This window comes from Berghia stephanieae, chromosome 1 (assembly GCF_034508935.2).
Source record: "Berghia stephanieae isolate SIO BIC M18660-M18661 chromosome 1, UCSD_Bste_1.3, whole genome shotgun sequence".
Lineage (NCBI taxonomy): Eukaryota > Metazoa > Mollusca > Gastropoda > Nudibranchia > Aeolidiidae > Berghia > Berghia stephanieae.
Genome location: NC_088360.1, coordinates 135,448,731 through 135,473,730, shown reverse-complemented (window position 1 = coordinate 135,473,730; position 25,000 = coordinate 135,448,731). Strand labels below are relative to the sequence as shown.

Genomic DNA, 25,000 nt, shown 5'->3' with positions numbered 1-25,000 from the left:
TTCAAAGAGTCAGTACATTCCGTATGCTCTGGTGTGTGACCAACGGGCACTTTATATGCAGGTCTGATAACCGAATTCATTATGGGCTCATTGTTGTAAATGATATCTAAAAGAATGACGCAAAAAATATTGTCCATTACAACAATATTAAACTACTAGGCCCATTATCGGGTTTGGATGTCAGACCTGCTTATATATACACATTGTGTGTGATGATCCTTTTGTTTATTCAAAGAATGACATCTTTAATTCTGTTCCCAAGAGGACCCTTAGAGTAATCCTTCTTCGTCAGTACATTTTATTTTTAAATTCAAAAATTGACATCTTCAATTCAGAGCCTTGTTCCCAAGAGGCCTTCCGGAGCAGTTCTCCTTCGTCAGTACATTCCGCATGCTGGGAAAAACCCGGAAGCAACGCTGGAATTTGTTTCAAATCCAGGGACTGAGCGGTAACCCACAGTTCGGGATTTCATTGGATGGAAGGTTGAAGACGGTGGAGTTGTACTTCATCAATCTGTCTGGCCGCTTGGAACGATTGGTTTTCAACAAAAAGGCCAGAAAAGTAAGATTTATCTGGCATAATAATCATCATTATGGTCATTATTGCCGTTATTATAATATGACTAAATAGGATTCAATAGTCTGATGTCACGTCCGCCCAGCAACCAGCAGCTTGGTTCTAAACAAATAAAGTCGGTACTTTTTATTCTTCATGCTGGCTAGAACTTTTTTACATGTCATGATAGATATGTGATCAGAATGTATAAAAGTCAAAACAATTATAATGTTTTTCTCCCCTGAATACACTTTTATGCTCGTCGGAGAAGTATTTCATCAGGGCGGTGATGGAGATAACGGCGTCCGCCATTGTTCCGATAGTTTAGGACCAATTACTATGCGTCATTACGAGGGAAGTGACGTCATGACTGTTGAACCCTATTGATGTGCAATTAAATGTACTTTGGTATCGTATCCCGGTAGTCCAAAGAACTGAACTTGTATGACGTGTACGAGGCTCAGCGGATCCTGCAAATGTTTGGTGATGACGAGAGAAGTGAATATGATATCAAAGCACATGGCTAATGTATCGTCATCTTCATCATCATCATCATCATCATCATCATCATCATCATCATCATCATCATCATCATCATCATCATCATCATCATTATCATCATCACATCGTCGTCATCATCATCATCATCATCATCACCATCATCATCGTCATCAGCATCAATATCATTATCACTATCTATCTATCTATCTATCTATCTATCTATCTATCTATCTATCTATCTATCTATCTATCTATCTTATCTATCTATCTATCCATCCATGCAGCTATCTATCTATCTATCTATCTATCTATCTCTCTCTCTCTCTATCTATCTATCTCTCTTATCTGTCTTTCTCTCTCCACACAGACACACACACACGCACACGCACACACACACACACACACACACACACACACACACACAATAAAATCCGATCTTTCTCCGCCCCCGATCACACCCCACTCACCACCCACCCATCTATCCACCCTTCCAGTTATTCAACAGAAACTGGCACAAGCTCCATTTCAGCGTGACTCGGGACAACATTGAAATGTACATAGACTGTAAACCCATCTCCTCCCAGCCCTTACCTCCAAGGGCACCCATCGATCTCAATGGAGGAATCAGACTGAGTAAACTAGAGGACAGTGAAGAAAGCGCTACGGTAAGTCAACAAACTTATAGACACAAAGATAACCACTAAACGTGCTCAAAGCGTTTTACAAGGGGTCCCTGACCGTCACATGTAGAACGAGACAAGACACCTGTTAGTCATAATTACATTTTTTTTCCCGACAGACACAACGTTGTTAACGGCCAGTTACTCATTTTACACCCGAATACGGTGAGGGAATGTGAGCAAAGAGTCTTTTCCAAGGACTCAACTACGCGCCGATCGTGGCTCGAACCCAGGACCTTCATATCTGAAAGCAATTAAGATGGAGAGAAAAATATTTGTAACTCGTATACCAAAAGGGAGACAATCCAACTGTCGTGCCAGAAAACTCGTCCTTCAAATATCGATCGATAAAAATTACCCTTGTCTTGGCAACAACTCTCAAACCTGGTCCTTTGCGGAGTTTTCCTTTAAGTCCAAGGTTTGAGGGGTTTTGACCAGATGAGAATCATTTCAGCGATCGATAGATAAAGGACGAGTTTTCTGGCCAAAATTATTAATAAGTGTTGTTGATTTTTCGGAGCATGGCAGACACTAAAACATTTATGTAGCGCAATATCCACTGAACGTGCTCAAAAACGCTTCACAAGTATCGTCCCCATTATAAGTCACATTTGTTCATTTTATTTTTCTCTCTTCATTCATCAAAATAACATCGACATATTTAATTGCATTTTCTACGAGTCTGTATCTAGACTGAGATTGTGGTGATATTCAGTGTTGCCAGGTGCCTTTGCAAAAATTCCGCCAACTGTATGCCAGAATTCCGCCAAAATCCGCCAACTTTATCCTACTTCACTTGCCCAAAATCCGCCAAAATATCCACCATTTGATTTAAAACACTTATAATCAACAATAGTGTATTGTCTCAGAATAGAAATTATGTTACTAATTATGTTACTAAACGCTACTCACTTATTAACAATTGTTTCCTTTTCAAGGCATGAAGATTCGGAGTTTCGATTTTGTTTGAGTGGGAGTTTGACTGTCGGGTATTGTTTTCACCTTCGGGCTTTTTGAGATTTGTGTGATTCGGTCATTGTCGATGAGTGTAGCTGCTCTCTCCATCCATGTTGTTAATTGTTTCCATTGATCACGGTCCTGGGCCAGAGTTTTGAGCTGTCAAGCTTGAGTACGGAGGGAACTGCAATATTTCTTAGTACTTCGGGGATTAATTCGACCTCATCTGAATCCAGAAATTTCTGATATGTAGAGAGATCCTGGTTCAGGGTAGTTACTATTGATGTTGGTGGTCTCCCTACATAATATGAATTAGGTTGTGTAATTTAGATCTAGGCCAACAGTACACTCTTAATAGGTTCTCCTAAAAGTCACTTTATGGGTAAAAGTAAAAAAAAAAGAAAAAATAATTAAAATTGATTGCTATAATTCTACTTTCTTAAAGGGTATACAAATCATAAAAAAATCTGCCAATCTGGCAACACTGGTGATATTTTAAAAAATATTCTTTTGTCAGATTGATCTTCAATGGATGCAGTTGGATTGTGACCCCTCTAAGCCAGACAGGGAGACTTGTGATGAACTGCCAAAACCTGTAAGTTGACTGCACAACTTTCTCACTATGACCTATTCAAAATGCCAGAAAAATGTTATGGTTCGAAATATCCATTAAAAATGAATATTATAATAGCTTTGAAAAAGAACAAAATATCAAACATGGAACGTTTCGAGCTCAAAACCTTTCTTCAGCTAACAACAAAAATACATAAATACATTACCAAAAACAAAACAAAAACCCAAACCCCCCACCCACCCCAATAAAAAAACCAAAAAAAAAAAAAAACCAAACAAATAGATCGTCCTCAATGTTTCTCAGTCGTCGATCTGGCTATTTTTTTTTTGGGTCATATATTTATGTTTTCATTGCTTTTTTATGTTGGCTGAAGAAAGGTTTTGAGTCTGAAGCATTCCTAATTTGGTATAATGTTTACTTGTTTTTTCGGGGTTTTTTTGGGGTTCTTTTGTTGTTGTTGTTTTTTTTTTTACTGTTCTATTCCATATCATTTATAACTTTTTACAGTCCACACTTCTAACAGCTTAGGATCCCGTTGACTTTTGATTCGAAATGTTGACCAAATTACCCTGCGCTGACTAACAACTCTGTTTTCTTTCATTTTGGTCATCGGTTCTTCTGGGTTTTTTCGGGGTTTTTTTTGTTTGTTTGTTGTTTGGTTTTGGTTGTTTTTTGTTTCTTTTTTTTTTTTTTTTTGGTTTATATTTGTCTTTAGTCGGCTGGCTTAGGGAAGGCATGGGAGTCCCGTTAGCTCAGTTGTTAGAGCACTCGCTTCACAAGCAAAGGGACCGGGTGCAGTCGATATTTTTTTCGGGTCCCCCTGTCCACCCAGCAGTGATTGGGTAGCTGGTTCTGATAGATCTGACGGAAAGTACTTTGCGACTGTGTATATGTGTTAATATTTTATGAAATTCAGGCATAATAATTGACACATTCAAAACACAACAAGTAAGTATTGATGAAAGAAACTTGCCAGTATAATACCAGTTTGTATATTTTATGAAATCCATGCATAATAATTGACACATTCAAAACACAACAAGTAAGTATTGATGAAAGAAACTTGCCAGTATAATACCAGTTTGTATATTTTATGAAATCCAGGCATAATAATTTATATTTTCAAAAACACTGGAAATGGCAATAAGTATTGATGAAAGAAATTTGACGCAGAATAAACAAGTGTGTAAATTTTATGAAATACAGGCGTAATATTTGGCATTTTCTAAATACAACACTGGAAATGGCAACAAGCAAGAATTGATGAGCGAAACCTGAAGTAGAATACCAATGTCTTTATGAAATTCAGGTGTAATACTTGACATTTTATAAACAAAAAAACACTGAAAATGACAACATGTAAGTATGGATGAAAGAAAACTGAATCATAAAACCTGTGCATTTATGAAATCCAAAAGTAATATGAGATTTTTTAACACAATACTGAAAACGACAACAATTATTGATAAAAGAAACTTGGAGCAGAATACCAGTGTGTATATTTATATGAAATCCAGGCGTAATACTTGACATTTTTTAAACGAAACACTGGAAATGACAAGTATTGATGAAAGAAACTTGGATCAGAATACCAATATGTATATTTTATGAAATCCAGGCGTAATACTCCACATTTTCAAAACACAATACCGGAAATGACAAGTATTGATGAAAGAAACTTGGATCAGAATACCAATATGTATATTTTATGAAATCCAGGCGTAATACTCCACATTTTCAAAACACAATACCGGAAATGACAATAAGTATTGATGAAAAAACTTGGAGTAGAATACCAGTGTGTATACTTTATGAAATCCAGGCGTAATACTCCACATTTTCAAAACACAATACCGGAAATGACAATAAGTATTGATGAGAGAAACTTGGATCAGAATACCAATGTGTATACTTTATGAAATTCAGGCGTAATACTCCACATTTTCAAAACACAATACCGGAAATGACAAAAAGCATTGATGAAAAAACTTGGAGTAGAATACCAATGTGTATGAAGAAAGGGCAGAATCATATTATGCTCTACCAAGTGAGCTACTGAATCTCCAAACAAAAACTTAAACTTTATATTTTGGTCAGTTTAACTTTAAAAGTCTATTTCTTTATACTTGGCTCACCCGACATAACACCTCTTTGAAACGATGAGTCACATTTTATATTAACATCATTTCACCACTCATTTCTTATTTCTAATGTTTGACTCAGCCCAAGAAAACAAACAAACCCGAGACTACTGGAGAACAGGTTTGTTGTCATCATTGTCATGTATTCATCTTTCCATGACCCCAGTCTATGTAGACTATATTATCATTGCTTCAATTTGTAACCATTCGCTTTCTTTCTAATGCTTGGCGTGTATCATCGTGTCATGAATCCATCCTCCCATAACCCCAGCCTATATGACTATATCATTGCCCCATGTCATGAATCCATCCTCCCATGACCCCAGCCTATATGACTATATCATTGCCCCATGTCATGAATCCATCCTCCCATGACCCCAGTCTATATGACTATATCATTGCTTCATGTCATGAATCCACCCTCCCATGACCCCAGCCTATATGACTATATCATTGCCCCATGTCATGAATCCATCCTCCCATGACCCCAGCCTATATGACTATATCATTGCTTCATGTCATGAATCCATCCTCCCATGACCCCAGCCTATATGACTATATCATTGCTTCATGTCATGAATCCATCCTCCCATGACCCCAGCCTATATGACTATATCATTGCTTCATGTCATGAATCCATCCTCCCGTGACCTCAGCCTATATGACTATATCATTGCTTAATGTCATGAATCCATCCTCCCGTGACCTCAGCCTATATGACTATATCATTGCTTCATGTCATGAATCCATCCTCCCATGACCTCAGCCTATATGACTATATTATTATCATTGCTTCGATTTGTAACCTTTCGCTTTCTTTCTAATGCTTGGCGTGTGTCATCATTGTCATGAATCCATCCTCCCATGACCTCAGCCTATATGACTATATTATCATTGCTTCGATTTGTAACCTTTCGCTTTCTTTCTAATGCTTGGCGTGTGTCATCATTGTCATGAATCCATCCTCCCATGACCCCAGCCTATATGACTATATTATCATTGCTTCGATTTGTAACCTTTCGCTTTCTTTCTAATGCTTGGCGTGTGTCATCATTGTCATGAATCCATCCTCCCATGACCTCAGCCTATATGACTATATTATCATTGCTTCAATTTGTAACCTTTCGCTTTCTTTCTAATGCTTGGCGTGTGTCATCATTGTCATGAATCCATCCTCCCATGACTTCAGCCTATATGACTATATTATCATTGCTTCGATTTGTAACCTTTCGCTTTCTTTCTAATGCTTGGCGTGTGTCATCATTGTCATGAATCCATCCTCCCATGACCTCAGACTATATGACTATATTATCATTGCTTCAATTTGTAACCTTTCGCTTTCTTTCTAATGCTTGGCTTGGAGTATGTCAGCTGTTGATATGGAAAGTGTCAAGATCACGTTTACTTATTTGAAGGTCTGATAACCTAAATTGCAATGGGCTCGTTGTTGTGTAATGGAAACCAACGTAAAATATTTTGCAGTACAACAATGTTAAATCAAGCCATAATTCCACTCGGTTATCAGACCTGAAAATATGTGCACGTCGGCTAAGATAAGAGAAATAATAATAATAATAATAATAATAATAATAATAATAAAATAATAATAATAATAATAATAATAATAATAATAATAATAATAATAATAATAATAAGACAAAGAAGGATTCATCATGTATCTTTTAAGGCACTTTTTGAATGTCATTTAAACTTTTGACCAGAAAACTCGTCTTTCGAAATCAATCGATTAAAATGACCCTCGTCTTACCTAAAACTCTCAAACTTGGGACTTTGTGAAGTCTTACATCATATCCCAGGTTTGAAAGATTTTATCAAAACTAGGGTCATTTTAATCGATCGATATTTGAAGGACGAGTTTTCTGGTCAGATTTTTAAAAATGTGTTTTTCTCTGAGTACGAAATTATGACGGGATGTAAAACTATTCTTCGTACTACTACTAGAATTCGTGGAAATCTGACATTGAAATTAGAAAACACTCTACATTGGTCATGTTTTTTTCCTTGTATTATTGTGTTTGTATTACTATGAATGCGGAATCCTACCATCTTCTGGTGTTATATTTTCGATCCCAAAGTCTTTTTCTGCCTGCTTATTATTATTATTATTATTATTATTATTATTATTATTATTTATTATTATTATTATTATTATTATTATTATTATTATTATATATATTATTATTATTATTATTATTATTATTATATTATTATTATTATTATTATTATTATTATTATTATTTATTATTATTATTATTATTATTATTATTATTATTATTATTATTTATTATTATTATTATTATTATTATTATTATTATTATATATTATTATTATTATTATTATTATTATTATTATTATTATTATTATTATTATCTTATTATTATATTTTATTATATATTATTATTATCATGTTATTGTTATTATTATTATTATTTATTATTATTATTATTATTATTATTATTATTATTATTATTATTATTATTATGATATTATTATTATATTATTATTATTATTATTTATTATTATTATTATTATTATTATTATATTATTATTATTATTATTATTATTATTAATTTATTATTATTATTAATATATTATTATCATTATATATTATTATTATTATTATTATTATTATTATTATTATTATTATTATTATTATTATTATTATTATTATTATTATTATTATTATTATTGTTTGCTTTGCTTCATTATTGATTTTACTCACTTGAATTGTTGATAGGAAATATTATATTCTTGTAGGAGTCATATTGGCAATTGCCTAAAACAAACCTTTGAATTGAATTAATATAATATTATATGCATCCAAATTTCCTCATGCCTTTTTTACATATCTAATCCCTTCGCTTGATTTACATACCCCCATTATTGTATTATTTTCCTCCATAACTGTTTTTCAACATTCATTTCACTTTGCTAGAAGAAAAAACCCGCCTGCATTTTGGTATAATCCCACCTGTTCAAACATTAGACCTACTCTGTAATTATTAGGCCTCGTGACTCATTTTTAAAGTTATTAAAAGCGCTTTGACCCCACACGAATTGGCAAAGGCACTGTGTAAATATGCGGTTTATTAATAATATTTAATAAGTTGTACTTTTATTAACTCACTCAAACCTAACGATTTTTGCGACTTTTCAAAATTGGAAAAAAAATGTATTGAAAGTGAGCATGTACATAGATAGTTTTATTCAACTATCAGTAACAAGTAAAAACTAATTTTTAAAATTGAAAAATAAATATATAAAAAATGAGCATGTACATAGATAGTTTTATTCAACTATCAGTAACAAGTAAAAACTAATTTTTAAAATTGAAAAATAAATATATAAAAAATGAGCATGTACATAGATAGTTTTATTCAACTACCATTAACATATAAAAACTAAAAACATTAGCTTTGATACTACGCCTATAATATGTCTCAGAAAAAATGTAATAAATAGGCATGGGGTAAAAGTAACCCGGATACGGATATAGTCGGTGTCGGTGCTGAATGAGTTAAAGTGTTCCCGTTAGCTTATTTGGAAGAGGACTAAACTCATAGACAAAGGGACTGGGTCGGTCCCAAAATCAGTTTTTGATATTTTCTCTAACTTTGCATTTCCGCCGCAAGTGGATAGAATCTTGGTCCGTTAGATCGGACTCAAAGTTCTATGCAAAGGGTGGCAAGCAATTTTCCCTCTCCATATCAGAAACTGGGATAAACATCGACTCCATAGGTCCTATAGGTTGCACGGATTACTTTATACTTTTATTTGAATGTGGTTCTCTTTGGATAACATCATTGCATACAGATACACGGGTATATTGATAAACTCGTTGAGAATGTATAACTATTTTAGTTGAATGTGGTTCTCCTTGGATAACATCATTGCATACAGATATACAGGTATATTGATAAACTCGTTGAGAATGTATAACTATTTTAGTTGAATGTGGTTCTCTTTGGATAACATCATTGCATACAGATACACAGGTATATTGATAAACTCGTTGAGAATGTATAACTATTTTAGTTGAATGTGGTTCTCTTTGGATAACATCATTGCATACAGATACACAGGTATATTGATAAACTCGTTGAGAATGTATAACTATTTTAGTTGAATGTGGTTCTCTTTGGATAACATCATTGCATACAGATACACAGGTATATTGATAAACTCGTTGAGAATGTATAACTATTTTAGTTGAATGTGGTTCTCTTTGGAAAACATCATTGCATACAGATACACAGGTATATTGATAAACTCGTTGAGAATGTATAACTATTTTAGTTGAATGTGGTTCTCTTTGGATAACATCATTGCATACAGATACACAGGTATATTGATAAACTCGTTGAGAATGTATAACTATTTTAGTTGAATGTGGTTCTCTTTGGATAACATCATTGCATACAGATACACAGGTATATTGATAAACTCGTTGAGAATGTATAACTATTTTAGTTGAATGTGGTTCTCTTTGGATAACATCATTGCATACAGATACACAGGTATATTGATAAACTCGTTGAGAATGTATGACTATTTTAGTTGAATATGGTTCTCTTTGGATAACGTCATTGCATACAGATACACAGGTATATTGATAAACTCGTTGAGAATGTATAACTATTTTAGTTGAATGTGATTCTCCTTGGATAACGTCATTGCATACAGATACACAGGTATATTGATAAACTCGTTGAGAATGTATAACTATTTTAGTTGAATGTGGTTCTCTTTGGATAACGTCATTGCATACATATACACAGGTATATTGATAAACTCGTTGAGAATGTATAACTATTTTAGTTGAATGTGGTTCTCTTTGGATAACATCATTGCATACAGATACACAGGTATATTGATAAACTCGTTGAGAATGTATAACTATTTTAGTTGAATGTGGTTCTCTTTGGATAACATCATTGCATACATATACACAGGTATATTGATAAACTCGTTGAGAATGTATAACTATTTTAGTTGAATGTGGTTCTCCTTGGATAACATCATTGCATAAATAAGCACAGGTGTATTGATAAACTCATTCAGAGTGTGTAACTATTTTATTGCTTTGATTTAACCCACTGCTTACAAAGTAACAAAAAAAAACCCTTGAGCTTTTATATAGCGGAATATCCACTAAACGTGCTCAAAGCGTCACTGACCAACAACGACACGTAATATAATATAGAACGAGACTTGATGCCTGTTAGGCGATATTACATATTTTGTTTTCCAACAGAGACAAAGCTGTTAACGGCCATGTACTCATTTTAAACCTGAACCTAGTCTCTGTCGTAGAAAAAAAGTATTATCGCCTGACATGTCTCGTCCTACATATTAAGTGTTGCTGTTGGTCAAGGATCCCATGTAAAGCGCTTTGAGCACGTTTAGTGAATATTGCGCTCTATAAAAGGTCAACTTAAAAAAAAATGTCTAACTCAAGGATTTTCAATCTAACGTGTTTTCCACTAACATTTGCTGTGCAAAACATTTCCTCTCATTTCCTGGTTGTATAAGCTTTGATTCTTGTTTATTATTGAATCCGACGTGCACTTTTTTGCAGGTCTGATAACCCAATTCCTAATGGGCTCGTTGTTGTAATGGAAATCTCAAAAAAAAATTTTAAAATGACACAAAATGTTGTCCATTACAACAATGTTAGTTTAGGCCCATAAGTGGATTCGGATGTCAGACCTGTATATATGTACACGTCGATTGAAATGTATTTGATGACGTTTTGAACATTCTATTACTTACTGTGTCTCACAGGCTTTCCGATACTGTATATTATCTAAAATAGACGCTTGGTTTCCCTCACAACGCTTTATATGTTTATATTTTATTGTATTCGAGAACAGTGTATGCTTTTTATATAGATAGTCCAAAAGACACTAAATGTGCTCAGAGTTTTGTAGACCGTATATCAACTGTAACCCATCACCATGAAACGGTAATATGTGGGGCTGGTTTTGATGCTTCAGGTTTAATTTAGATAAGATAAGATTTTATGTTTTATTGTGTGTTTAGTGTTTCATTAATCGTGTTTTATTTATAAAGGGAAAACCCGAAACGTCCACAGTATATTTATGTCTTCGTGTAATAAACTGAAGCTATAAATTCAATACCTATCTTTGTTTTATTGTGGAGCATGGATATAACTTTTCAAATTGACAAACCTCAATTTCATATCCCAGGTCTGTTTAATTTTCAATCTTTTACCGTTTTGAGGTAATAATTGTACATATGTTAATAGATCTAGTACAACCAATAAGGGAAATGTAAACCAGTAAAAGTATGTTTATCTTAAGTTGGAAACAAGAGGCAAGCAAACAAGGAAATTTAGCAGTAACAACGAATTCAATCAAAGGGAGATAACATCGGAAATGTTTTTGTAATATTTGTTATTATAGGGTATTCTCCCATTTCAGACTTTATTATTGTTGTTGTTATTGTTGTTTATTATTATTATTATTATTATTATTATTATTATTATTATTATTATTATTATTATTATTATTATTACTATTATTTATTATATTTTATTATCAATATATTATTATCATTGTTATTGTATTATTATTTATTTATTGTTATTATTATTATTATTATTATTATTATTATTATTATTATTATTATTATTATTATTATATTATTATTATTATTATTATTATTATTATTATTATTATTATTATTATTATTATTATTATTATTATTATTATTATTATTATTATTATTATTATTATTATTATATTAATATTATTATTATTATTAATATTATTATTATTATCATCATCATTATTATTATTATTATTATTATTATTATTATTATTATTATTATTATTATTATTATTATTATTATTATTATTATTATTATTATTATTATTGTTTGCTTTGCTTCATTATTGATTTTACTCACTTGAATTGTTGATAGGAAATATTATATTCTTGTAGGAGTCATATTGGCAATTGCCTAAAACAAACCTTTGAATTGAATTAATATAATATTATATGCATCCAAATTTCCTCATGCCTTTTTTACATATCTAATCCCTTCGCTTGATTTACATACCCCCATTATTGTATTATTTTCCTCCATAACTGTTTTTCAACATTCATTTCACTTTGCTAGAAGAAAAAACCCCGCCTGCATTTTGGTATAATCCCACCTGTTCAAACATTAGACCTACTCTGTAATTATTAGGCCTCGTGACTCATTTTTAAAGTTATTAAAAGCGCTTTGACCCCACACGAATTGGCAAAGGCACTGTGTAAATATGCGGTTTATTAATAATATTTAATAAGTTGTACTTTTATTAACTCACTCAAACCTAACGATTTTTGCGACTTTTCAAAATTGGAAAAAAAATGTATTGAAAGTGAGCATGTACATAGATAGTTTTATTCAACTATCAGTAACAAGTAAAAACTAATTTTTAAAATTGAAAAATAAATATATAAAAAATGAGCATGTACATAGATAGTTTTATTCAACTATCAGTAACAAGTAAAAACTAATTTTTAAAATTGAAAAATAAATATATAAAAAATGAGCATGTACATAGATAGTTTTATTCAACTACCATTAACATATAAAAACTAAAAACATTAGCTTTGATACTACGCCTATAATATGTCTCAGAAAAAATGTAATAAATAGGCATGGGGTAAAAGTAACCCGGATACGGATATAGTCGGTGTCGGTGCTGAATGAGTTAAAGTGTTCCCGTTAGCTTATTTGGAAGAGGACTAAACTCATAGACAAAGGGACTGGGTCGGTCCCAAAATCAGTTTTTGATATTTTCTCTAACTTTGCATTTCCGCCGCAAGTGGATAGAATCTTGGTCCGTTAGATCGGACTCAAAGTTCTATGCAAAGGGTGGCAAGCAATTTTCCCTCTCCATATCAGAAACTGGGATAAACATCGACTCCATAGGTCCTATAGGTTGCACGGATTACTTTATACTTTTATTTGAATGTGGTTCTCTTTGGATAACATCATTGCATACAGATACACGGGTATATTGATAAACTCGTTGAGAATGTATAACTATTTTAGTTGAATGTGGTTCTCCTTGGATAACATCATTGCATACAGATATACAGGTATATTGATAAACTCGTTGAGAATGTATAACTATTTTAGTTGAATGTGGTTCTCTTTGGATAACATCATTGCATACAGATACACAGGTATATTGATAAACTCGTTGAGAATGTATAACTATTTTAGTTGAATGTGGTTCTCTTTGGATAACATCATTGCATACAGATACACAGGTATATTGATAAACTCGTTGAGAATGTATAACTATTTTAGTTGAATGTGGTTCTCTTTGGATAACATCATTGCATACAGATACACAGGTATATTGATAAACTCGTTGAGAATGTATAACTATTTTAGTTGAATGTGGTTCTCTTTGGAAAACATCATTGCATACAGATACACAGGTATATTGATAAACTCGTTGAGAATGTATAACTATTTTAGTTGAATGTGGTTCTCTTTGGATAACATCATTGCATACAGATACACAGGTATATTGATAAACTCGTTGAGAATGTATAACTATTTTAGTTGAATGTGGTTCTCTTTGGATAACATCATTGCATACAGATACACAGGTATATTGATAAACTCGTTGAGAATGTATAACTATTTTAGTTGAATGTGGTTCTCTTTGGATAACATCATTGCATACAGATACACAGGTATATTGATAAACTCGTTGAGAATGTATGACTATTTTAGTTGAATATGGTTCTCTTTGGATAACGTCATTGCATACAGATACACAGGTATATTGATAAACTCGTTGAGAATGTATAACTATTTTAGTTGAATGTGATTCTCCTTGGATAACGTCATTGCATACAGATACACAGGTATATTGATAAACTCGTTGAGAATGTATAACTATTTTAGTTGAATGTGGTTCTCTTTGGATAACGTCATTGCATACATATACACAGGTATATTGATAAACTCGTTGAGAATGTATAACTATTTTAGTTGAATGTGGTTCTCTTTGGATAACATCATTGCATACAGATACACAGGTATATTGATAAACTCGTTGAGAATGTATAACTATTTTAGTTGAATGTGGTTCTCTTTGGATAACATCATTGCATACATATACACAGGTATATTGATAAACTCGTTGAGAATGTATAACTATTTTAGTTGAATGTGGTTCTCCTTGGATAACATCATTGCATAAATAAGCACAGGTGTATTGATAAACTCATTCAGAGTGTGTAACTATTTTATTGCTTTGATTTAACCCACTGCTTACAAAGTAACAAAAAAAACCCTTGAGCTTTTATATAGCGGAATATCCACTAAACGTGCTCAAAGCGTCACTGACCAACAACGACACGTAATATAATATAGAACGAGACTTGATGCCTGTTAGGCGATATTACATATTTTGTTTTCCAACAGAGACAAAGCTGTTAACGGCCATGTACTCATTTTAAACCTGAACCTAGTCTCTGTCGTAGAAAAAAAGTATTATCGCCTGACATGTCTCGTCCTACATATTAAGTGTTGCTGTTGGTCAAGGATCCCATGTAAAGCGCTTTGAGCACGTTTAGTGAATATTGCGCTCTATAAAAGGTCAACTTAAAAAAAATGTCTAACTCAAGGATTTTCAATCTAACGTGTTTTCCACTAACATTTGCTGTGCAAAACATTTCCTCTCATTTCCTGGTTGTATAAGCTTTGATTCTTGTTTATTATTGAATCCGACGTGCACTTTTTTGCAGGTCTGATAACCCAATTCCTAATGGGCTCGTTGTTGTAATGGAAATCTCAAAAAAAAATTTTAAAATGACACAAAATGTTGTCCATTACAACAATGTTAGTTTAGGCCCATAAGTGGATTCGGATGTCAGACCTGTATATATGTACACGTCGATTGAAATGTATTTGATGACGTTTTGAACATTCTATTACTTACTGTGTCTCACAGGCTTTCCGATACTGTATATTATCTAAAATAGACGCTTGGTTTCCCTCACAACGCTTTATATGTTTATATTTTATTGTATTCGAGAACAGTGTATGCTTTTTATATAGATAGTCCAAAAGACACTAAATGTGCTCAGAGTTTTGTAGACCGTATATCAACTGTAACCCATCACCATGAAACGGTAATATGTGGGGCTGGTTTTGATGCTTCAGGTTTAATTTAGATAAGATAAGATTTTATGTTTTATTGTGTGTTTAGTGTTTCATTAATCGTGTTTTATTTATAAAGGGAAAACCCGAAACGTCCACAGTATATTTATGTCTTCGTGTAATAAACTGAAGCTATAAATTCAATACCTATCTTTGTTTTATTGTGGAGCATGGATATAACTTTTCAAATTGACAAACCTCAATTTCATATCCCAGGTCTGTTTAATTTTCAATCTTTTACCGTTTTGAGGTAATAATTGTACATATGTTAATAGATCTAGTACAACCAATAAGGGAAATGTAAACCAGTAAAAGTATGTTTATCTTAAGTTGGAAACAAGAGGCAAGCAAACAAGGAAATTTAGCAGTAACAACGAATTCAATCAAAGGGAGATAACATCGGAAATGTTTTTGTAATATTTGTTATTATAGGGTATTCTCCCATTTCAGACTTTATTATTGTTGTTGTTATTGTTGTTGTTATTATTATTATTATTATTATTATTATTATTATTATTATTATTATTATTATTATTATTATTATTATTATTATTACAGAAACTCGGCACTTGTGACGTCACTTGCCCAGCAGGACCACCGGGTCTCAATGGTACACAGGTAAAATACCCTTTGTTTGTATTGTTTTGATACTTTAGTCATCCACCATGTAAGGTTTCTCTTATTTTCCTCAATTTTTATTGACTGTTAACCCTTTTCAGGCGTAGTCCGATCTTATTATGTAATGAGATGAGAGTGACTCACAGAAAGTGTTAAACCAATACTAAATTTAAAAAACAAATTTTAAAAAATTGAGCTTTATATAGCGAATATCCACTAATGTGCTCAAAGCGCTTTACAAGTGGTCCCTGGCCAACAGATACATTTAACATGAAGGACGGGACATGACATCTGTTAGGCGATATTATAATTTTTCGGACAAAGACAACGCTGTTAACGGCCAGGTACTCGTTTTACACCTGAGTACGGTGAGAAAATGTGAGTAAAGAACCTTTTCCAAGGACTCAACTATGCGCCGAGCGCGAGGCTCGAACCCAGGACCTTCTGATTCGAAAGCGAATGTCATACCACTAGACCACATAGCCGCACAAATAAACATCATTTTGTCTCATGGCCTTACTGGAATACACACACACACACACACACACACACACACACACACATAGACATATAAAATTCAATCAGACACATAAACACACTCATACACATACATAATCAGAATAGACAAACACACACGCGCATACGCGCACACACACGCACAAACAAACGCACACACACGCACAAACAAACACACACACATACACACAATTATGACAAGGTATCGGATTTAATTAACAAAAGTAATATAGAGAGATATCTGTGAAAGTGGAAGGGGGCGGGGAGGGGGAGAGGAGAGGGGTAGGGGGGGGGGGGCGGAAATGCAAACATGAAGAATGGGATAATGTAGATATCAGTAATGTCAATGGTACGGAGAGCCGATGATTTCAGCTGTCAGGCATTTATTGAAGTAAGCTATGGTCATTGCCTGTTTGTCAATTTAAATAACATGAACTTTTACATAGATAGAACGAAGTTGACGTCACTCTGGTCTTTGTTATTGCTTTTTGCCATCCGCGTTTATGAGCAATTCTCACTAAACTGTATTAACGAGACTATAAACGATCAAGGTTACACAGTTATTTTGTGTCGGTCCGTTATACTTCCGAATAGCAATGTTGTGAGCTTCTTAGCCGAGCGCACACCATCTATAGAATATTATCCCCTAAATGAGCTCAAAGTGCTTTGCAATGAAATCCAAGCTAACAGCAATAGTTATCATAAATGACAAGACATGATGCAGCTAAGTGTTCATGTTTTCGATAGATAGAACGCTGTTACGGTCCGGGTAGTCTTTTTAGACTTGAGTGCGGTGAGAGATTGTGAGTAAAGAGCCTTCTCTAATGGCTCAACTTTGCGCCCCTCAGAGCGGGACTCGAACCAGGGACATACGGGTCCGAAGGCGATTGTCAAACCAGAAGACCACAAAGCCGCACAATGTGGGATTGTAGATAGAACGATATTGACGCCACTCATCCCTTTGTTATTCTTTTTAGCCAGCCATTTTTATGAGAAGTTCTCACGAAGTTGTGACCCTTCGCTTCAAAACGGTATTAAGTCGGGTTTATTAACATGTTGAAATTTGAATTTATAGCCAGAAATATCAGATATATTGAGGACATTGGATACCATATTTTAGGGTGCTTATGCCAACAATTGATATTTTTGACAAGTTTAATATTAAATTCGGCTTTTTAAGCATGTGGTTGTTCCGACATAATACCGTTTTGAGACGAAGGGTCACAATTGTATTCGTCAGATTATAGATAGAATGCGCTTGGCCAAGGAGTTCACAACATTGCCATCCGGAAGTATAACGGACCAACACACAAACTCTGTGTTACCATGAACTTTTATAGTCTGGTTAATACAGTTTAGTGAGAACAACTCACAAACGCGGATGGCAAAAACAATAACAAAGGCCTGAGTGACATCATCTTCAAACTATCTATAGTTTTATGTGTTGGTACGTTGTATCCGACTGCCGGATGTTGTGAGTTTTTAAACTAGACTCGTCCTAGCTATTGTCCCGTCCTACATGTTAAATGTTGCTGTTGACCAGGGACCCCTTGTAAAGCGCTTTGAGCACATTTAATGGATATTGCGCTATATAAAAGCTCAATTTTTTAAAACGCAAAGCTTCAATCGGTTGGAGTGTAGGCAGAGTAGAGTGACCACCACAATAATAACAGTCAGGATGAGACTTATAGGTGATCTCAAACTAAGTACATTGGTGGTATGCGCTTGGAATCTACATCTGATCCCTATTTGTTCCCAGTTCCCCTTTGTCTTACTTTTTCTTAGGTGCTTTAATTGTAATTATAGAACTTTTTACTATCCCATTTTCTTCCTTTTTACTGGCGCTGATATAACCTTAATGTGTTGCAAGCGCCGTAAAACCCTTAAAAACAAACAAAACAAACAATAATAACAAATTCATATTGATATATTATTGTATTTATTTGATTGTTTTTGATTTATCGAAATATACTATTCCTTCCAGGGTCCTGCCGGGCCCATTGGGCCACCGGGCCTTCGAGGACGGTCAGGAATTCAAGGCCCCAGAGGCAACCCAGGGCCTCCTGGCGAAATCGGACAATCGGTAATGTAGTTGGTTGTTACACGTTGTACTTTGGGTTTTATTTGGTGTTCATTGTGATGATGGTGATAACAGGGAGGAGAAGGAGGAGGAAGAGGAGGAGGAGGAGGTGAAGGAGGAGGTTGATGGTGGTGATGGAAGAGGAGGATAATTATAATAATGATGAGGAGGATGACGATGAAGATGATGATGATGACGATGATGATGATGATGATGATGGTGATGATGATGATGATGATGATAATAATAAGAATAATAATAATGACGATAATGATTCGGTTGTTGATGAAAATAAGGAGAATGTGGTCTGGGAGTCGCAGGAGACAGATAATTATACAGGGCGGGGGGGGGGGGGGGGGGGGGGAGGTGCAAAAGCAGACAGTGTGAGCACATATCAAATAACAGACTCCAAAACACATTTTACTACTGTATATACGAGGGCTCTTTCAGAAATAACCGAAAAATGCCCATTACTCAGCAACCAGTGGAGATTTTTTAATTCTGTAAACGACATGATATTCCTTATTTCCTTACGGATATTCCCAGAAATTATGAAGTGCATCATTTTGCACAATGAATTTCTAGACGATTTTAAAGATGGCGGCCCACCTTGAAACTTGGTCAAAGGAGGAAATCAGAGCTGTCATACGTTTTTTGAATGCCAAAAGTCTGAATCCTACCGAAATTCATAAAGAACTCCAGAGTGTATATGGTGAGCATGTTATAAGCTGTACACAAGTCTATCACTGGTGTAATTTGTTTGAAGCCGGCCATTCCGACTTGACAGACAGGGAAGGGAGAGGGCGTACGATAACTGCGACGTCAGAAGACAATGTGAAGCGAGTTGATGAGCTTATTCGTCAAGACAGGAGGTTGAAACTTCATGAAATCGCAAGCAGTCTTAAAATTTCGGAAACTTCTGCCCATAGAATTGTATTTGATGAACTTGGCTACAGAAAAGTCAGCGCAAGATGGGTTCCTAAGCAATTGACAGACAATCATAAAGAACAAAGATTGGACATCTGCAGGGAACTTTTGAGAAGAAGCAAGAGCTCACGCAGGGTTCACGGGCATACTGCCAACGCCGGCGGAGACTTTCTAGGGTACGATGTGACTTTTCTTGACAGCATAGTCACCGGTGATGAGACTTGGTTGCACCATTGCACCCCAGAAACAAAGCAAGATTCGATGACATGGAAACCCATCCTCACCTGTCGCGAAGAAATTCAAAGTCATGCGGTCAGCAAAGAAAATAATGGGAACTGTTTTCTGGGACAGTCGTGGTGTTATTCTGTTCGAAACCTTACAACCTGGAGAAACAATCAATGCTGCAAGGTACTGCCAAACTCTTGACAAGCTTAGGGAGGCCATTCGCAGAAAGCGCCCAGGGCAGTTGACCAACGGGGTCTTTTGCAACACGACGACGCTACACCCCACACAGCACGAGTGACGCAAGGTTGGCTAGAGAAATATGGATGGGAGATTTTGCCACACCCACCACACAGTCCAGACCTCGCACCATCTGATTATCACCTCTTTGGGCCACTGAAACGTGAGCTGGCAGGAAAGCGCTTTGATGTCGATGAAGAGCTTGTTGACCATGTGCGGAAATGGCTACAAAACCTTGACGGAAATTTCTTCCGAGAGGGTATCTATTCCATGGTGCGGCGTTGGCAGAAGTGTGTCGACAGACTTGGCTGTTACGTAGAGAAATTAAGGACGAGTCAAGGTATGAACACGTGCAAGAATTTTGTTGATAGCAGAAAAAACGCGGATTTTACAGGCATTTTTCGGTTAATTATGAAAGAGCCCTCGTACCTACTCTTGCACCCCAACACCCCCCCCCCTTTATAATGATGAGAAGAATGACGGTGCTGTATTTGAGGTGTTGTTATTTATGATAATGGTGGTGGTTGATGTAGATGCTGGTGGAGGCGACGGTGGCGGCGGAGGCAGAGATGATGATGATAATAATAATAATAATAATAATAATAATAATAATAATAATAATAATAATAATAATAATAATAATAATAATGATAGTAATAATAGTAATAATAATAATAATAATAATAATAATAATAATAATAATAATAATAATAATAATAATAATAATAATAATATAATAATAATAATAATAATAATAATAATAATAATAATAATAATAATATAGTAATAATATAATAATAATAATAATAATAATAATAATAATAATAATAATAATAATAATAATATAGTAATAATAGTAATAAATAATAATAATAATAATAATAATAATAATAATAATAATAATAATAATAATAGTAATATATATAATAATAATAATAATAATAATAATAATGATGATGATGATGATGATGATGATGATGATGATGATGATGATGATGATGATGATGATGATGATTTTTTTTTGTACAGACGTGTTATAATTTACACAGTAAGATAAACAGATAATGGAAATACGATGCATATATTATTATTATTATAAATAAGGAGCAGTTTCACAGCCAGAGCCGCGCGCGGTTTATATAATACGAATAATTTCAACATTGTAAAATATTTACTGATGGTTGGTTGTAATGCTAGTCTTTTTCTTGTCAACCATTTCAATGACATGAACGACAACTCTTGTCCACACAGGGACCTCGAGGGTTACCTGGATTGAACGGTCGGACTGGAGCGAAAGGAGAGGCGGTGAGTTTGCTTGTTTGTTTGTCTGTTTGTTTGTTTGTTCGTTTAAAATCAATACCTTAATTGAACATTAAATAGACAGGATATTGCAGGGTGCATTCGAGATTTTTTCCCCGAACCCCAAGCAGTAAATGGGTAGCTGGGTCTGTTAGATCTAGCAGACAGTACTTTGCTCTTTATTCACATTCTCTCAGCGTATTCAGGTGTAAAATGAGTACTTGGCCGTTAACAGCGTTGCCTCTGTCGGAAAGAATTAATAATATCGCCTAACAGGCGTCATGTGTTACGTCTTGCTGTTGGTCAGGGACATGGGCCTCTTGTAAAGCGCTTTAAGTACCTTTAGTGGAAACTGCGCTATATAAAAGCTCAAGGTTTTGTTGTTGTTTTTTCCATCTTTCCAAATACATTTCATTTAGAAATTGTTTTTAATGATAAAAGCTCAAGTTTTTGTTGCCCCCCCCCCCCCCTCTCCTTAAATAATGTTATTTATTATCAATATTTTACTTGGCAGGGTAATGATGGTGCGCCTGGTAATCCAGGGGCCACAGGCAGGAGAGGGCTACAAGTGAGAAATACACAAACTTTATCACCATCAATACTACAATACTACAGCAACAACAACATTAATACTACTACTACTACTACTACTACTACTACTACTACTACTACTACTACTACTACTACTACTACTACTGCTACTACTAATACTACTAATACTACTAAGTACTACTACTACTAGTACTAATACTACTACTACTACTACTACTACTACTACTACTACTACTACTACTCCTACTACTACTACTACTACTACTACTACTACTACCACTACTACTACTACTACTACTACTACTACTACTACTACTACTACTACTACTACTACTACTACTACTACTACTACTACTCTACTACTACTACTACTACTACTAACTACTCACTACTACTACTACTACTACTACTATCTACTACTACTACTACTACTACTAACTACTACTACTACTACTACTACTACTATACTACTACTACTACTACTACTACTACTACTACTACTACTACTACTACTACTACTACTACTACTACTACTACTACTACTACTACTACTACTACTACTACTACTAACTACTACTACTATAACTACTACTACTACTACTACTACTACTACTACTACTACTACTACTACTACTACTACTACTACTACTACTACTACTACACTACTACTACTACTACTACTACTACTACTACTACTACACTACTACTACTACTACTACTACTACTACTACTACTACTACTACTACTACTACATACTACTACTACTACTACTACTACTACTACTACTTACTACTATACTACTACTACTACTACTACTACTACTACTACTACTACTACTACTACCACTACCACCATGAATGCCATTACTACTATTATCAATTTAAGTACAATTCTTACTATAATTATTATTATTGTTATTATTATTATTATTATTATTATTATTATTATTATTATTATTATTATTATTATTATTATTATTATTATTATTATTATTATTATTATAATCATAATAAAAATAGTCACCATGGCGTTGCTAAGGTGAATGATTCACCTTAACACGGCCAAAATATCACATTATCTCATTCGTCTGTCGTGTTTCATTCATCCTGTTTTGTTGATAAAGGTGAAACCCTAAACGTCTACAGTATCTGTCTTCATCGTCTAATAAATTGAAGCATACAATGTAGTACTTATCGTTTTTTATTATTAGATTGTTGGACAGGAAATCATGAAAAATCTGCTTATTTATTATTTAGGGTTTTACGGGATCCAAAGGAGAGCCTGGACAAGATGGAGCAAAGGTAAACACTCTTATAGATAGAACGAAGATGACGTCACTCAGGTCTTTGTTATTGTTTTTTTGCCATCCGCGTTTATGAGTAATGCTCACTGAACTGTATTAACCTGACTATAAACGTTCATGAATACACACAGTTTTGTGTGTTGGTCCGTTATACTTCCGGATGGGAATGTTATGAGCTTCTTAGCCAAGCGCATACTATCTATAGACGCGAAACATCTGAAGTGGCAATAGATAGAACGAAGATGACGTCACTCAAGCCGTTGTTATTGTATTTTTCCATCCGCGTTTGTGAGTGATTCTCACTAAACTTTATCAACCACATTATAAAAGTTCATGGTTACACACAGTTTTGTGTGTTGGTTCGTTATACTTCCGGATGGCAATGTTATGAGCTTCTTAGCCAAGCGCATACTATCTATATGTTAGAGAACGGTGGGGGCTCCCTGAAGCCTGGAATCGTGAAAATAACAAGAAATGAAGTGAATAGGAAAGTGCCAGAAGACAACAGAGAATAAAAACTTCGCGTCGGCGATGGGGTCTCGAACCCGCGACCTTCCTGGTACGACAACTCCGCTGAGGAGATTATGACTCTACCGTATGAGCTATCCACGACCTCAAAAAAAAGTTGCTTCAAATTCTAGTTTATCTTGAGCCACTTCTCCCCGACTTCTGGAGGTCATGGGTTCAACACACACACAAAAAAAAGCGTGAAAATACTAACGAAAGAGTGAAAATGGAGAGGCTTCGGATGGGAACAATACAGACAATTGACGTTTCGGGTACAAACCCTTCGTCAGCACTACAATAAACAAATTAACTTGGAAAACAAATAAAATACAATGCAATATAACTACGTATCGTATATACTCAATCATGTTTCATTTTATTTTATTTGTTTTCCACGATAATTTGTGTATTGTTGTGCTGACGAAGGGTTTGTACCCGAAACGTCCATTGTCTATATCGTTCCGATCCGAATCCTCTCCATTTTCACTCTTTCGTTACTCTTATATATTACACTTCTTAGTTTGTCCTTTGTTTTAAATCGCTAATATGTTTTTTCGCCAGGAAACATAAATCAGCGAAAAGACACAAAGTCTATTTTATATGCAGCATGCAAGCTGGAGCATTCATGAAAAACCGTTGATCAAATTAACAGGAAAAATGTGTGAGCTTTTATCTAGAGCATTATCCACTAAATGTGCTCAAAGCGCTTTACAAAGGGTCCCTGACCAACAGCAACACGTAACATAAAGAACGAGACATGATGACGCCTGTTAGGCGATATTACAATTTTTTCGACAGAAACAACGCTGTTGACGGCCAGGTACTCATTTTACACCTGAGTATGGTGAGAGAATGTGAGTAAAGAGCCTTTCCCAGGATTCAACTATGCCCCGAGCGGGCTCGAACTCAGGACCTTCCGATTCGAAAGCGAGTGTCATACCACTCCACCACATAGCCGCACATTCAAATTCTTAATTTGTCTTTTTTTTTCAATTGCTAATATATTTTTTTTCACCAGGAAACATAAATCAGTGGAAAGTCATAATGTCTATTTTATGTGCAGCATGAACGATGGGGCTTTCATGAAAAACTGTTTATCAAATTAT

General features: G+C 34.3%; 1 protein-coding gene across 1 annotated transcript in view; it reads left to right on the top strand.

Moving 5' to 3' along the window:
* Nucleotides 1-25,000, top strand: part of LOC144963276 (uncharacterized) — a 189,184-nt gene that overhangs the window by 36,823 nt on the left and 127,361 nt on the right. The window contains exons 5-13 of the mRNA XM_078897155.1: nt 336-561; nt 1,551-1,721; nt 3,211-3,288; nt 5,491-5,529; nt 16,189-16,248; nt 18,749-18,847; nt 21,485-21,538; nt 22,047-22,100; nt 23,341-23,385. Of these exons, the coding sequence (XP_078753281.1) occupies nt 336-561; nt 1,551-1,721; nt 3,211-3,288; nt 5,491-5,529; nt 16,189-16,248; nt 18,749-18,847; nt 21,485-21,538; nt 22,047-22,100; nt 23,341-23,385 (826 nt within the window). The remainder of the gene's footprint in view (nt 1-335; nt 562-1,550; nt 1,722-3,210; nt 3,289-5,490; nt 5,530-16,188; nt 16,249-18,748; nt 18,848-21,484; nt 21,539-22,046; nt 22,101-23,340; nt 23,386-25,000) is intronic.